General features: G+C 43.1%; 2 protein-coding genes across 2 annotated transcripts; both read right to left on the bottom strand.

Annotated features, from left to right (window-relative positions):
• Window positions 1-11,732: 11,732 nt before the first annotated feature.
• LOC310801247 (endonuclease domain-containing 1 protein) lies at window positions 11,733-13,460 on the bottom strand (the record flags this gene model as incomplete). The annotated part of the gene is made up of 2 exons (XM_083665242.1): window positions 11,733-12,774; window positions 13,275-13,460. The coding sequence occupies 2 exons, from the start codon at window positions 13,458-13,460 to the stop codon at window positions 12,166-12,168; spliced, it is 795 nt and encodes a 264-aa protein (XP_083521368.1). The 3' UTR covers window positions 11,733-12,165.
• Window positions 13,461-15,589: 2,129 nt separating this feature from the next.
• LOC310801246 (endonuclease domain-containing 1 protein) lies at window positions 15,590-16,793 on the bottom strand (the record flags this gene model as incomplete). The annotated part of the gene is made up of 2 exons (XM_083665241.1): window positions 15,590-16,376; window positions 16,551-16,793. The coding sequence occupies 2 exons, from the start codon at window positions 16,791-16,793 to the stop codon at window positions 15,780-15,782; spliced, it is 840 nt and encodes a 279-aa protein (XP_083521367.1). The 3' UTR covers window positions 15,590-15,779.
• Between the last annotated feature and the right edge of the window lie 757 nt (window positions 16,794-17,550).

Here is a 17,550-nt window from a genome sequence, read left to right as displayed (position 1 = left end):
TCATTCTATATGTCTGTACAATCGATTTGTTTCACTCTCTTTCTCTTTCGCTCTCTCTTTCTCTCTCTCTCAACCCATATTACTGTTCCTGTGTTCTCTGCCACCCACACATTTTCTCTGCCCGTCTGTTGCTGTAGCTCCTGACCACAACGTTAACACAATCCTACCAGTCTCAGTTCCATTCTCTCTCTCTCTCTCTCTCTCTCTCTCTCTCTCTCTTGCAACCACTTTAGGACTCCTTTTTTTTTCCTCTTTTGAGTCTTTTATACAAAAAGCATAACTGTAAATGATGTATTATTGATAAATTGTAAGGATATGAATGAAAAAAAAGTGATATTCTGATATCTCGTTTTTACCAGCATTCTTGGTGCCAAGTACTGTGATAAAGCTCCTCTCACACTGGGGGTCCAATGGACCACCTGGAGAGGCCCATCCTGACTGTATCTTACACAAGGAATTACCATCATCAAAAAAGTGCCAAACGTTTCATCTTTCTTTTTGATCTCTCGCACTTTCTTTTTGTTTTTTCTTGCATTCAGTGTTTCACTGTGGCTGGTCTTTACTCAAGGGGGAAAAGATTAAATATATCCTTGTAAAATATAAGAGAATATTAAGATTTATAACTGGTTTGCTGTCTGGGATATTTGCATGATCTTTTTTTTTCTTCTTAAAGGAGTATGGACATTGGAGTAGAAATCTTGTATTTTTATTTTGGACTTTTTCTGTTTGGCCTTGTTTTCTTATTGTTGTTGATTTTTTCTTGAAAAGTAATTTCTTTTTTCTTTTTTTACATCAGCTGAACTTTGTGCACTTCATTAAGAAAAATATATTTTATTCAGTAGATACTTCAAAAAAGGTATCAAGAGATGAATATTGACTATGACTGATAACATGAAACTATGATTATAACAAGGAGAATAAATATTTCCTTTATTTTTTAATTTCTTATCATTGAGGCTCTGCCGCAAGCACCCGTCGCCCTGAAAGACTAATGAAAGCCCCCTCTCTCCACTCTTTTTCTTTTTCTCCCTTTCTCTCATAAGTTTAGCTGTGAAGTATGCACATTCATTGTGTTACCTGAAGATTGTCTTTGATCATCACTGAAAAAAACATTGCTGGATATTACCAATCCATCAGCTTGCCGTATTGGTCTATGATAATACATGTTTTTGAGTGGTAAAAACTCTTGACGTGGATTGCCTCGATGGTAAGAATTCTACATATTTTCCCTGAGATAAGGGTCTGTCTTTGAACAATTATCTTACTTTTAAGCACTCCCATCCTCCTCTTTAGTGGACTTTTTTGCGAGCTTCAGGTTTCTGGAGACTGGGTATGCCACTGTCTCTTCTGTCTTTTACTGAGTGGGAGAGAGGGCCAGTGGGGTGTACTGTACTGTATGTACAGGGGCTCTGACATGGGTCAAAGGTGAGAAAGTCTTGTACGCATGTTTCAGATCTTTCAACCGCACAACTGAACACAGGGACATGCTGAACTCTGGACATTTATGAAAAAAAACACTGTTACAAAACTGACGTTAAGACAACGTTAAGAAAATATTGACATGAAACGGACATCGACGGAGAGCCAGCTTTTCAACAGAGGTCTGAGATCTCTCCAATGCACATAAGATGCATTCTAAAACTTGAGTAGAAAAAAAACATTTGATAAACATTACTCACATATAACACAAAAACAAAGCCAACAGGATGGATTTTCCCTCTTAATCCCGTTCTGTTTCCCGTCTCCTCCCTCCTTTTGGGATGATCACACTCTGGGTTTAGACTGCCGTCCTTCGCCGGACAGAGAGCTGGAACAACAACAACAACAAAAAAAGAACAAAACACACACATGGAAAACAAAACTGTACATTTTTTAAAGTGTAAGAGAACAAACTGGTATTTGTAAATATTATGTTTATGGTTTGGTTTATGGGTGAATGGCCAAATCTTTCCTTTGTGACAACAGGTGCAAGTTCAGACGGCTGATTTTTAGCACATATCTCTATGTTGTTGTTTGATTCTCTTTCATTTCTTAGATTTCAAGGTCAAAGTGCAAGTTATGGGCATTTGTAGACAGTTATTAACATACATGAATGATCTTGTGAATGAAAAATACATCTAAAATCATAGCATGGTTGAGTTAAACATAAATACCGGTAAGGAAGGTGATATGGCTCAGGTTTCTCTAGTTGTTGACGGGAATTAAGTATGGATGGTTTCTGAGAGGTGGTCGGCATCACTTGCACATTTGGGAATAGTCACATCAATCATGAAGACAGCTTTTGTCTGGAATGACAATTGATTCAAGACGAGCCCTTTGCGTCCATTAAGTGGCCGCCAGAGATAAGAGCTGCATAGATAGCAGGTTTAGAAAGAAGAGAGCAAGAGAGAAAGAGAGAGAGAAAGAGAGAGAGTGTGTGTGTGGGGGAGGGGGGGGGGGGGGGGGGAGGAGGGGTGTCATGGTTAGTAAACGCAAAACAGGAAAACTCGATTGGGTAGGATGGTGATGTTGGTAATTGTTAGTGACGCTCATTGTCCTGAGAATTGACATACAGTATAGCTAAGAGCAGACCAGTATGTTGTCGACTCCTTTGTACTCTTTGGTCTTGTTTCAGACTAATATCCAGACTCTGGTTGCTTTGCTATCCTTTAAGATTACGTCTGCCATGCACACTCTGTATACATTTCTGGGAATATCGGCTCACCGGTTTGCTGCCCATTTGAGATGCCCAGCTTTCCAAAAAGAAAACGTGAAAAAGACAGTATTTTTCTATAAAAAAAAAATAAAAACAACAACAACAACAACAAAAACAAAGATGACTGAAATTTGGAAACTAGGGACATGACAGCCAAACAGACTCTGGAAGCACACTCTCACCGAGTTAACACGGTGACACTCAAGTCTGGCATTGGCTCAACATTACAAGGATGCAAATCTCTCTACTTTTCCAATGTAACGCTGGAGGGCCTAAAAAAGGCTTGCACCTGTTTGTCTCTGTTTTCATTTAGTCTGAATTCAGCAACCTACTGAGGCTTGAGATACTGGAAGGAAGCATATTGACAAGAGCGGGTTTAAAGAATGAAGTTAATATTTCTATTTCATATAGAGGCTATTACACACTGTATGTTGTGTATCTGAACTGGAGAACATTAAAAGACATTCTTAAACAAATCATCACCTCTGTCTCCCTATTATTGTCAATTCAAAGTCATGATATCCAGTAATGGTCCCTAATGGTGAATGGTAGCTGGTTGGATGTGATTAAGGACAACCCATAGAACTTGTTTTTTTGTGTTTGTTTGTTTCCAAGGCAAAGTTTTGAGATTGGACTTTAGTGGAAATTATGCATGAATACCAGATAATGAGTCTATAATGTATTTTTATAGTCATTCAGCCTCTGATTGTATAACTGGTGCAAAAGTAGGGCAGCAATGACACGGACCATCCAGTAGAGTGCAGCAGAATTGCAGAATGCAGGGGGGTGGAGGGTGGGGGCGGGGGGGGGTAGAGATGAGAGGGGGTAGAGATGAGGCCCACAGGCAGAGTGCATAGAGGACACACTGAGCATTGATCAATACATTGTTTTGCAGCAATGTGTACCTGTGGACTGAAATTGCGTTCAACAAGCATATACGCACAGAGAAAACACACACAAATAATATACACAGTGTCAACACTGAATATCAATCATTGCTGACTTGAACAATCGTTCAAAAACCTCAAAGGACACGGTCGTATATAAAAAATAGAGCTTTTATATTTAAAAAACATTGAAAAATACATTTTAAGACTAAATGTATAAATAAAATGATCATAAATCCATGGTCCATTTATATTCAGACTTCATTTCTGATCTGCACTCTGTGGCCAGTTCAGCTCCATGCATCAGAACAGCTGTTTGGTGTAACAGATGTAGTGACTGAGTTGTGGATGTCCAGCTTATCCTTTTTACTCACTCGGGTTTCTTATTAGCTCCGCCCACTTTTTGACTCGTCCACCAGCATTTGTCCAGTCAGCAATCACTTTGTCCCCACATTCCATACTTGGAAATACATCCAGAGTCTGTTGACCCAGTCTTGTCCCTAATCCAAGAATGGCCCAATCACAACCTCCGCCTTTGGTGAAAGCTCTCCAATCAGCGGCTGTTCTGTTGGCAGGCAGGTGCGTGTGTAAGCAGCAGGCGAACCTTCCCTCTGAGGAAGTTGGTGTGGACACGTAGCAGTTCAGAGAGGGACGACAACCTCCGTGGCTGTGAGTCACCTGACGCTGGTGCTGGAGGGAGAGACGGGTCCTGTTGAAAGGTGTGGATAGGAGTACATATAGGTAAACAACCCTGAAATAATATAATATAAGAAGAAGAAGAAGAATATATGCTTTATTTAGCTGACGCTTTTATCCAAAGTGTTTCTCATTGCAGTGAGTGCATACATTTTTTAGAATATATTGTCCCAGCGGGAACTGAAATAACCATATGCTGTATGTTGATATGCAATTTGTCATAGATCTGCCTGTCCACTGTTAAGACTACGCCCGTCAAACAGAAAGACAACAACACTCCTCTTCCCTGTAAGAGACTCTGTCATGTTTTCATCATACCCTGGCTTGCTATGCTGAGTTAACTCTATGCAGTCCAATTGAGGCACATTTTTACCCCTTTTCCATACACACACACACACACACACACACACACACACACACACACACACACACACAAACTCACTTAATCACTCACTTCCTCACTCACTCAGACACTGCTATTCATTCACTGCTGCCACCTCAGTCACTGAACCACCCTACCTTAAAAGGTCAGCTTTCTAGGAAAAGTGGTGCCGCTGGCAGAGAAGCAAACAAGAGATGTAGACCTAAAGTACATACCCACTGACGCCCACACACTGTATTGCAGTGGAGGCTGGTGGAGGTAGAAACGGACACATATGTTTGATACCATTCCCTAATTCCATTCCATGCATTACAATAAGCCTGTCTTCCGATTTCTACCTCTAGCAGCCTCCCCTGCTGTACAGTGACAACACTGGGACACAAAAACATGTCATTTACACTCAAACACAGTCCATCCAGTAGACACTCACACTCTGTGAGTCACCTGGAAGTGGAGGCTGCGTAGCACCTGTCCCAGGCTCTGGATGTTGTTCCTGTTACTGTCTATGAGGCTCTGCACGTCAGCTCTGCTCACAGTGTCTCTCACAGCACCCAGGGCCTGGTCCAACAGAGACAGCCCTGACTGGACCTCCAGAGCTTGCTCCTGCACCTGAGGACACAGACACACACACACACACACACACACACACACACACACACACACACACACAGAGATTAGATAAATATAGATACTGAACACATACCCAACATATTGCATGAGCTGGGCACGTAGACACAGATCCAGCACATTTGTTCATACAGTAAAACTCATGTTGATATTAAGCTGACAGACAGATACTCACATTCTTTGTCTCCCAGACTACAAAGTCAACGTTTGTCAGAGGAACCACCAACAAGTCTGTCACAACACACGCTGCCTTGCAACCACGCTGAGAGAAGGCAAGACAGATTTTCAGGGTAAGGGCAAGATCAGAGAGACCGACACAACAAAACAAAACAACGTTACATGACATGCTTTCATTAATGCACGCTTAATAACTTCATCCATCACCCTTTCTAAAATCACATTTCCCAATTTAGCCCAGGTTCATTCGTCAGCAGTGGGGCCTCAGTCTCTCACCAGAGCGTTCTCTGTGTCACGGGCCTCCATGATGAAACGGTCCAGGACGCGTAGGTCACAGATGGGTCTGAGAGGAGAGGGAAGGCCTGGCCCGGTCCACTGGAGCACCATTAGCAGTACTGCCACCAGCCCTACAAGGAACAACACACACCGGCACTGATAAGGGTGGGTGCCAGCAGCATATACTGTTACTCAACTAGTTCCAGACTGGCAGGCTGCACAGACCTTGACTCATGCAGTTCCACAGAAGGACAGACAACACTGGACATCAGGGGAGCCGACACAGTCTACCTAAGAGACTATTGCATCCTAGCATGAACATTTGAATGGTTTCATGAACCCTGTAGCAACTCACTCTAAGGAAAACTCTCAAAGATTTCTTGGCCAACTTATGTCGACTGATTCATTACTGGCCGGAAACTCCTGGATAAACAAATAAGCACACAGCAGCCCAAAAGTAATATAGTAATCATGAAACGTTCACACCACTGTTGTTGTTTCGTAATCATGTGATGATTGCCGATCATATTTCATGGATTGTTGTGCCATAAATGTCAATTTATTCCACAAACATTTTTTATATAAGCTAGTGAAGGGAAGTGGAATAGCTCATAATCAGTTTTCTTATACAATAAAGACTAATTAGGAGAGTATTATTCTTCTGATTGTCCTACAGGAGCCACTGTATACTGGCTTCCCCTGCGCTCGCGGCGTACTTTACGCACTGCAGCGGTGGAATCCATGGACCCCTTTCAAGCATGCATTTGGAACCTATTACCATGTAGTCCTTGGATAGAAACAGTGTGCTGCTATATATGCCTACTAGGTCGTAACACAAACAAACAACAAACAATGATCTTAAACATACCCTAAAGAACATTTAAAAGTATTTCAATTATCAATAGACAGTCCTTGAGAACAAATCTTACCTAAGATGGAAGACATTCGCAAGATGGTCCAGCATGTTTAGAATACATTGTTAAAGTCATTAGCTATGTAACTTATTCCATAGAAAGAAATCTGTGTGACATAAATGTCTGTTTTGCACACAATATGAAATTCCCCCAAACGTTCTCGTGTCGCACGCGCCCGTTTTCTCCGTTTTAGTCCTTGTCCCTCATTCAGAGCGCAATGGAATGCCGCGTGCGCACTCGTGAGCTGGACGGTCTCTCCGGGCGTCTCGTGTTTGGCAAGCTACATTTATTGATTTATCTTACTTCGCTACCCTGGACATGCATGCTGAGACTCCCTTTCCAATAATGTGTGCATATCAACAAGTCTGCCCCTATATTCCAATTCTCCAGCCGTCTTTTCTACAAAGGTGAAGAATGGGAAGAATTACCTTGAAGAAACCTACCGCACATAGGGATCCTCATGGTCACGACACCCCCGTTGGTTTGTACTTTGGATTACATCAAAAACTGTTTATTTCAGTTTTCTGTTATTTTTTTCAAGATCATGATACAGGGATATTCCTAAACTTTGCAATGGTTGCTTTATCTGTTTGGCATAAGAATGACTGTTTTGTATTGGCCTTGATAAGTGTACGTAAGATGGGGTACAACACACAATGTTTTCCAGTTGTTTAATATTTATGTGGGGGATGCAATTCCAAATCAATTAACCGCGATTATGGTGAAATCTGCGTCTACGGCACACTGGGGAAATAACACACAAGGAGGCGAAACGCAGTCAGAAATGTCAAATAGGCTAGGCCTACACAATGCATCTCAATGTGGGTTACCTTATAGGGCCTACAGGGAGCGTTTGGTGGGAAAGCACAACTACCTGCAGATCTTCAGGCCCTTTATCCCCAGTCTCATTATTTACAGGCCTATATTTCATTGAATGTGCATTCCCATATCTGTGTGTTTGTTTGAGTAAGCTACTTGATTGTTTGGAGATTAGTGTATTGATTGTCCTGTGATTGTATGGGAATTACCTCCAGTTCTATAAAAAGCGCTTTAAATATAGCTGCAGGGATTTTTCTACACCATAAAATGCATGTGCCAGTATGGGCACAGAAATCACTGTGCTTCAGAAATTAGGATTATTGATAGGATAGTACTGATTGCCTGGTAATATAAATGATAATAATCTGCAGTGGATAAGCAGGCATACTGTACACAAGTTTAGACAGATCATATTGTTTGCTTTTGTTCTATGGTGATAGAACAAACATCACTGCTGTAGCTTTTCAGAGCAGGAGTCCTCCTCCACACGGTTGTCTCCCTCTCAGATCACTTGAAGTTGTGCTACGGTTACAATGTGTAAGCATGTCCAGTATGTGTGAATTTGAAATAATTGTGGGCGTGGCAGTGGTTTACTACGCCATTTCTGAATCTACACGTCATTTTGTACCATATACCATAGATTTTTATGTTGTCAAGAGGCTGCTCTTAACCGCTTTCTGTCTCCAACCTACATTCTTGTGGTCCTCTATGACTCAGTTGGTAGAGCATGGTGCTAACAACTCTTAGGTTGTGGGTTTGATTCCTGCTGGGAACATATATACTGAAATGTATGCATTTACTGCAATGTAAGTCGCTTTGGATAAAAGCATCAGCTAAATGGCATATATGTATTCTTAATATTTGTGGTTGTATTGCTCAATCAGGACCTCAGGACCTCATTGATTTACATCAGCAATGTAAATCAATGAACAGTGTCTATAAGTTTGCTCCAAATATTGTTTTCATGCATGTATTACAGTATCTTGCAAATATACAGTATGGGAGAAGGACTTTAATTTCAAGTCAGCTCTGCATCTACCTCTCTCCCTCCCTGACCTCCCTGACCTCCCTGACTTACTGAAAACAAGAAATCATGTTTGTTTGTTTTTTCACAGTGTAACATTTTTCTACATTCACATTCTGTAACAAAGTTGCATCAAAAGTAATATGCTTGTAAACACAGCCCCTTTGATTTCAGAGATGTTATAAGGGCACACAAGTTTGACTGAAGCGCCACCTAGTGTATGAATGAACCCATCCCCATTCTTTGTTACTGGGCATTCACAATGATAAAGAGCTACTTCCTTCACCACAACACCTCAAGAAAAATGTTTATCCTGTACCAAGCTTGACTCTAAGCAATGAAAAAGAACCTTGAGAAGGCAAGGTTCTCCACAGTAGACAGACAGTAGAAGATGCCAATATGGCCCCTGCTCAGGAGTACTGCACAGTGGGATTCATTTCCCTTCTGTCTATGAGTTATGCCATTTGCCCAGCCACCTTTATTCGTACCAGCATGTACTCAAAGCTATAATTATCGTAAACTGTGGCCTAGAGTGAAAATACTACAATCAGGATACTCACACACACACACACACACACACACACACACACACACACAATCACACTTACAGTACACTAAGAGAATAAACACAGAGAGATAAATCAGACGGTCTACACATCATCAGGAATACAGTTATCATAGAAGATCTGATAGTTCTGGTCCACGTTCATCCGACCCTTCAGAAACTTCTCCAGCGTCTTGACTGGTACCTCTACGACAGCATTGTTGACCATGTCGTTCAGGCCGTAGGCCCCGAACACAGGGAAGCGATAGCGCTCTAAGAAGGGGGCATTGTGGTCAAAGTCTGGACAGCAATATGCCGTCCACATGTACTCCGGAACGCCGACACGGTTTTGGTTGTTCCGACGGATCATCTTCCCGGAGGAGGTGGCACCGGTGATGACGTAGGCCGTGCCGTGGCAGTAGTTGTTGAGGCGCTGTCGAACCTGCTCCTCATGCTGGGCCCAGGGGCCAGTGTTGAACTCCCTGGTCTGGGGCACCACATTGGTCAGCGTGTAGGTGGCTGCCTTGTCCACCGGGTCAGACTGGTGCTTATCTGGGTTCAGATGGCCACGCTCATACTGGTCCACGTCAGCAAAGTCAGCGAGCACAGCCTGACTGTCTATCAAACTCATGGGCATCTTAGCCGACTGAGGGAAGGGCTCCATGTTGCTGCTGCCTTGGCCTGATGCTAGCTAGATGCAGAGAGAGAAGGAGAGAGAGGGGGGGGGGGGAGAGATGCAGAGAGAGAGAGAGGGAGAGAGAGAGAGAGAGAGAGAGAGAGAGAGAGAGAGGGAGAGAGAGAAATTAAATGTAAATTACATGAAAAGCTGTCGTTAAATTGCTTAATATTTAACGGCATCATTCATGCTATCAGGGTCATTGAAGGTTACGACTGGGAAGAGAGAAACAAAGGCTCATACATTGTTTGATCAAGACTATGAGTTTTATTTCGCCTATCACGTCCATAACTTAGGTCTCTTTCATTTGAGGTGCTTTTGAAAATAATAGCCGGTTTCACAGAACCACGTTGAATACAGATGTAGTAGTTGTTCTTTTTCAGTGTTACAGTACATGTTACAGTACTTCTTGATGATTCATAAATGTATTTAGTCCAAAAGAAGGTTTAATATGTACATCAGAGACAAAGACTGTTTATTGGCCATGCAATCAATTCTCATCAATTGTTGTAATGTGGTAATTTTTGCACCCCCCCCCCCCCCCCGAGACAACACACACGCACTGTACCAAGGGAGAACAGAGCTCTGGGCACAGAGTCAGCCATATTCCGGTGCAGTTAGAAGAGAGCACATAGTGAATTCTCACACTGGGAACAAAAATGGCCTCACACTCACTGCACCAGCTTCCCTTAGCTCTCCTCTGCCGCAGCCCCTCCACTCACCTGTGGCTCGTACATCCACGGCTGGTCCACACTCTTCTCACCGTCGGACTTCTTGAAGGTGTAGGCAGAGTAGACGGGCATGTGCCTGCGGGGGTCGTAGAGGGTAACGAAGCGGGGCTTGTCCTCCAGACGCTGGCAAATCTTCCTCAGGGAGCTGCTCCCCAGGACGCCCCGCGGTGGGGTGCCCATATACAGGGATTCCTTACAGTCCTCAAAGTCCTCCACCACCCCTGACCAGGCCAAAGGCATGTAGAGGAAGATACTCACCGCAGCCACCCAGGGCTGCCCCATTCTGACCATAGTCCCTGCTCTGTCTAATCTCTGACGTTTTCACCCTCTCGCCTCTCTCACTCTCTCCTTTCCTTTCCTTGCTCTCTTTCTCTTCCCTTTCTCTTCTCTATTTCTACACTGATGATCGTACTTCACTTCACCGGGCAGATTGAGAGTGTTCAGCATTGCGTCATCTCGTACTCTAAAGTTTGATGTGGACTCCCACCTATGCAAAGCGTCGGTGCAGGATTGGCCAGAACTCACTTGTAAACCAGACGCGTCCAGTTCTTGTCCTTCCCGTATACAGTAGGTAGATGGGTCAAGTGATCACTGAGAACAGCGAGCCAGCCTTAAAAGGAGAGGAGGCCAAACCGACCCTCAGAGATGGGTAGAGTTCAGTAAACATGGGCGTAGTAAACCACTGCCACGCCCACAATTATTTCAAATTCACACATACTGGACATGCTTACACATTGTAACCGTAGCACAACTTCAAGTGATCTGAGAGGGAGACAACCGTGTGGAGGAGGACTCCTGCTCTGAAATGCTACAGCAGTGATGTTTGTTCTATCACCATAGAACAAAAGCAAACAATATGATCTGTCTAAACTTGTGTACAGTATGCCTGTTTATCCACTGCAGATTATTATCATTAATATTACCAGGCAATCAGTACTATCCTATCAATAATCCTGAGCAATAGACTTTTTTCTCAAAATGGCTCAACATATGGTTTTACAGTAGAGGTACAGTATGGTTTTAAGTATGTGTGGGAACCTAAATCATATTTGCATAGGTTTGTGCATCTAAACATATATATACATGTATTTTTAATTAAGTTTAATGTATACAATATTGTGTGTGATTCATTATTTAATTAGCACAAACACGAAGGAAGTCATTGAATTCATTCGTTTTATTGAAAGGATTCATAGCTACAGTTCAAAACGTAATAACCATAAGTGGTATTTTACAACCACCATGCCATCTGTGAACACCTTTCCATGAAATCAAAATGGCTGAGCACTGTACAACTGTTATTTCACTGGGCAGTTTTATTAGGGGAGAGATAGAGAGTTTAATAAGCAGTGCTTAAACACAGAAGGAAGAGCGATTACCCCAGAAAAGATATATTGAATCTCTCGACTGCAAGTCATTTGCAAGGCAGATGTAGATAATACGAATTTTTACAAAGCATGACCGGTGGTATAAATGTTCTATTGCGTATACATCAGTGCCACTGGCAAGGCATTGTTAATTTCCATAACTCATTATACAGTATACAGTAAGTAAGTTCACTGATCAGTATTTCCCACTTTCTTTATTGTAATTTAATAGCAGAAGGACAGAAAGCAAGTATGTCTATTACACAGCACTCAAAAAGCTTTGGTGGAGATTGAAACCCATGTGCACACAGAGAGGGGGCGGTGTGAGATGGAGCTGCAGTGCACAGCTCTCAGATGGTGTGGTGGAGGTACAGAGGGAGGGGGGAGGGGGAGATGCAGTTGTCATAGAAGAGCTGGAGGTTCTGATCCACATCCATCCGGTTCTTCAGGAAGATCTCCAGTTCCTGGACGGGCATCTCGTGGACGGTGTTGCCCTCCTTGGCGTTCTTGGCCAGGGCGGCCTGGGAGGGGAAGCGGATGCGGACATCGTGGGGTGAGTTGCGGTCGTAGTCGGTACAGCAGTAGGCTGACCAGACGTCCTCAGGGATGGCCACGCGGTCCTGGTTGTTCCGGCGGATCATGTGACCGGTGGTGGTCACCCCGGTGACAATGAAGGCGGTGCCGCGACAGTAGTTGTTGAGGCGTACGCGGATGCGCTCCTCGTGCTCGCGCCAGGGCCCGATGTTGAACTCCCGGATCTCTGGAACCACGTTGGTCAGAGTGTAGGTGGCTGCACGGTCGTGTGGGTCAGACTGGTGCTGGTCTGGATTCAAGTGGCCTCTCTCGTACAGGACCACATCAGAGTAGTCATTCAGGACCGCTTGGCTGTCCTCAAACTTCATGTGCAGGTAGCCAGTTGGGAAGGGCATCATATTTCCATTCCCATCGATCTCTGCCAGCTGAGGAGAGAGGGGAGAGAATGAGCAGTGTATCACTCACCGACTGTAAGGGAATATGTCTAATAAACAACATTGATACCAGAATTCTGTTTATGAATAACAGAGAAACAAATACAAGCACTTTGTATATGAACAGCTTTCTCCTCATCATATCCCGATCCCAAAATCAGATGTGGAACCAAAAGGAAAGAAATAGCATTAGTCACCTAGGGTTGGACTACAAGAGGACTGTGAAACTTCAGGTCCTAAATGGATATGCCTTGTCCTTTGCTGTGGACTATGGGCTTCAAATGACTACTGCTTTATCACTCTACTGAGAGTGACACAACCTCTGATCCAGGTCCCTCACCTAGTCAGCAAGTTTCTTCTACTGGTAGGAGTGCATTAGTCTATAAGCTATGGTCAACACAAAATGCATGTGTAATATTCAAACAGGAAACATACTCATTGTGTAGCATAGCAGCACATTTGAAAAAAGGGGGCCAAGAGTAGTCACTGACCTGTGGTTCATACATCCAAGGGTAGTCCACACGTCGGTCGCCCTCAGTCTTCTTGAAGGAATATGCTGAGTACACAGGGATACGTTTTTCAGGGTCGTATAGAGTCACGAAACGTGGCTTGTCTGCGTAGCGCTGGCATATCTTTTTCAGATGAGTCTCAATGATTCCACGTGGCGGTGTTCCCATGTATAGGGAGTCCTTACATCGCTCTAAGTGGTTGAAGTCCAAAACCACAGTAGCTGGAACACGGGGTGCACTATAGAACAGGGCGAGCATGAACACCAAACAGCCTGGAGAGAAATGCATGGCAGCGGGCAGCTTATCGTCTCCTCGGTAGGCTCTTACTGGTACGTCTGCAGGAGGGTCGAATGAAATTATAATGTGAGCAGTTAGAATTTAAATGTCACAAACCAGATATGCAAAGCAAGTAAAGTGTGTGACAAGGACACTTGTCATCTGTCACAATTGGTTATGGAGTAAAGGGAATGGATAGGCTTTGACCCGAATTCTGGGCTGTCATAAAAAAAAATGAGAGCAAAAAAATAGAATAGAATGAAATAGAATCATTTCAGGATTACTTGAGGGGCTGTTCATCTGTAAAGTTAGGAAAATGTCAGCTCCACCAGAGTGGATTTGTATTCAGTCTAAAGCTATACATTGAAATAGCTAGTGTTGCTATTAAGAGGTAACAGCCGTAGCGGGGCTTGAACGAGCATGGCCTGCAGTTAGAGGGCAAGCACAATACCTCCTGAACAAAGGTCCAGACCTCTTGGCTGAAGTTTACTGTTAAAATAAAGTGTTTGAAATGTGGAGGTTTTGGCTGAAAAGGTGTTCAAATGTCTTTCTCGATATAATTGATAATGTGTTATGTTGCATTACAAAAAACGCATGTATTGACCTCATGAATGATTATAAAACAATACACCAGTAACTTGTTATACAGCATAAACATTGTTATATATCATAACATTAGTATATCATATACTCATTATAAGCATTAATACATGTGTTCATGAGATCCAATACTACCCAAAATGGTGGTAGATAGTGGCAAAAATGCATCAAACTGTATGATGTTTCAAAACACTTTGTTTTATCACATTGTCAGCTCTTATTTTCTAGAAATATACAGTACATAGAATATCCCATTGTCTCATAGGGTTGAACACTGCCCTTTGGAATGTGTAATCAGAGCATGGCAGGCCTTTCATTGGTTATCACTTAGGAGACCATTCTCATGGAACACTGCAATGCACTGAGCGGACTGATTCATCTGAACACTCTCAGAAAAGAGGAACGTTCATATTAAAAGCATTGTGCCATCAGCTTCCTTTTTGTCTTGCCATATCAGCCTTTCCTCTGCTCCACTGCCACAGAAGTGTGTCTTGACATGGTTGATAGGCTCTGCTATTAAATGCAAAACTGTCTTTCTCAACTATCTCTGTGAGGAACAAAAGGCCCACAGTGTCTGGTGCGGTTGACTAGGAAGGCCAACCGTGGCAGTGGTGGATTAGCCAAATAGCATATATAGATAAAGCATGAGGAACCCATCAGCCATGGACTTCGGTCAGAGACAAAGATGTAGCATGTGAGGCGCTCTCATTTACATGGCCAATGTTATCGCAGACTTGCCAAACTGCATTTAATCTAACCCTACCCCTAACCCTAACCTGATATTTAAGCAATATAGCCTAAAAGTTAATTATTGAGATTAAGTTAGTCTGTTTTTATGTAACAATTATAATGTGTTCATGATTATTTATGTCCACTTTCATTTAAAGATAGTTTGGACACTAAGTATGGCAGCAGTCTGACTCATTATTTCAGTCTTGAATCAGTTGCTCTGGTCTCGATCTTGTATCAGTCTTCAACCTCCCAACTTAGTACAGTATCAGCCGTCAGACTCACACATTTAGGACTGACAGTCCATGACATCCACATGATAGTTTTAAACATATTTGTAGCTATATATTGTTTGTAAACTATGGATTAATAATCTTAATTTTTAGGTTATGTATAGTTTAAAACAGTTGTGCTATGCTCATGAGGCAATTATAAATTACATTTTTCAAGAACCAATGGTATTTCATGAAATTATTGAATAGATTGCCAGATCCCATTGTGTGTTTAAGGCAGTCTTTCAACCATAGAATTGTTCTATGGTCTCAACTAACTCATTTAGGTTTCCACACACATCCATACACATCCAAATGATGCCATGGGAGGCATTCTTCAATTGGATTGGATCTTTATTCAACAAGAAACAAGATGTTACAACATTGTGACAACTGTTTACATACATTTTCCCCTAGACCTGTTTACATTCTGTTGTCTGTACCCTATACATCATGCACTGTGATAAGTGTGCCAAGAGAAAGCAATTAGGGAAAAGCAAAAGGGCAGGGAGCATTGAAAACTCATAAAACGTACATTAACCTCTTTATCAAGAATGGATAGAGTTTAAAGATTTGGCTAAATCTTTTCATTAGTATGCATTCAATAGTGTTAAGGCAAGAGCAAGCTATTATCGGGGGGCACACAGTTATCATAGAAAATCTGAAAGGTCTTGTCCACAAACGTGACACTCTTGAGGAAGTTTTCGAGCTGCTGAACAGACATCTCCTGAACCTCAGCACTCCCTTTCTTATTGAGCCCGTGGGACGCAAACGCCGGGAACTTGGAGCGCTCCTCGAATGGTGCGTTGCGGTCGTAGTCGATGCAGCAGTAGGCTGACCACAGGTAGGTGGGGATGGCTACGCGGTCGATGTTCCGGCGACGGATCATGGTCCCAGAGGTGGTTACGCCGGTGACCACGTAAGCGGTGCCACGGCAATAGTTGTTGAGACGATGGCGGATGATATGCTCATGGGTTTTCCAGGGCCCGATGTTAAACTCATAGACCTGAGGGACCACATTGGTCAGGGTGTAGGTGGCTGCCTTGTCTTCGGGGTCAGACTGGTGCTCATCAGGGTTCAGTTGGCCACGCTCAAAGTTCACTGAGTTTGCATAATCATCCAGCACAGCTTGCGCATCCTCAAAACGCTTATGGTGGTCATCTGGAGGAAAGGGCTGCATGTTCCCTGTATTGGACACTGTGGAAAGCTAACAGGAAAAAGGAGTGATAAGCATGGGAGGTATGGGATGCTCACGCTCTCATGAAATGTTCCTCATCATCAACATTTAATTATTGTAGCTCTTCGAAATGCACAAGAACAAGGCAACAATGGGCCTACAGTAATGCTGGAAGATACTGCATATATCTATAAAAAAAAATACCTGTGGCTCATACATCCAAGGCACATCAACTTTTTTGAAGCCGTCAGAGCGCTTGAAGGTGTAGGCAGAGTAGACTGGGATGTGGTCGAAGGTATCATACAGGGTGACAAAACGTGGTTTACCGTTGAAGCGTTGGCAGATTTTCTTCAGCGCATGGTCCTCCAGTCCTCGCGGGCAGGTGCCCATGTACATGAACTCTTTGCACTCGGATGAAAAATGTTCCTGTACATCTGCTTGCGCCATCCCTACAACCAGCAGCCAGGCCAGTGCCTGTGCTCCTACTGCGACGTAAGACACCATGGAGAGAAGAGGTGCAGTTGAAGCTTTGTTTGACAGTGTGCTTAAGTCCCAACACACTCTCTCCCTCCCTTCCTCTCTCTCTCTTCTCTCTCTCTCTCACCCTTTCCCTCCCTCTCCCTCATTTATTCTCTCACCCTTTCCCTCCCTCTCCCTCTCTTCCTCTATGTGATAGTAGATGGGTACATTTCACCTTCAGCTCCCATTAATATGATGGTCTTCTTTGCATTGCTCATAGCTCATGCATAGAAGACCATCAGAAGGTGAAGGTGAAATGAAGAACATCATTTCAGTCCATCTCCATAGACCTGTTTATTAATTGTATTAATTAAAAGGAGGCTATAGGTCTTATGCAGTATCAATGCGTCAATATAGTTACAAAATACCATAATTTAAAGAGGAAACGATCGTTCTGTTGTTTTGTGTGGGCATTATTGTTGTCCTATCAGGTCTACACCAGGTCTCAGAGCGGAAAATAATGATACACTCTACCAAACTATCTAAACACAAAACGTGCCTAATAAACGATTGCATGCGATATTTGCAAATTGTTTGACATACTTTGTTGTTTGTTTTACCTTCTGCCGTATGCACACTCCCGCACGATTGGTGGCAGTCACGAGTCAATAACACGTTTGCCCACTGCAGAAGTGTCAATCGAAGAAGAAAAAAACACAGCTGTCAAATGATGCGAAGGGGGGCG

This window comes from Argentina silus (genome assembly GCF_951799395.1).
Source record: "Argentina silus genome assembly, chromosome: 2".
Taxonomy (NCBI): Eukaryota; Metazoa; Chordata; class Actinopteri; order Argentiniformes; family Argentinidae; genus Argentina; species Argentina silus.
Note: the sequence above shows the minus strand (reverse complement) of the source record. Positions and strands in the feature narration are given on the sequence as shown.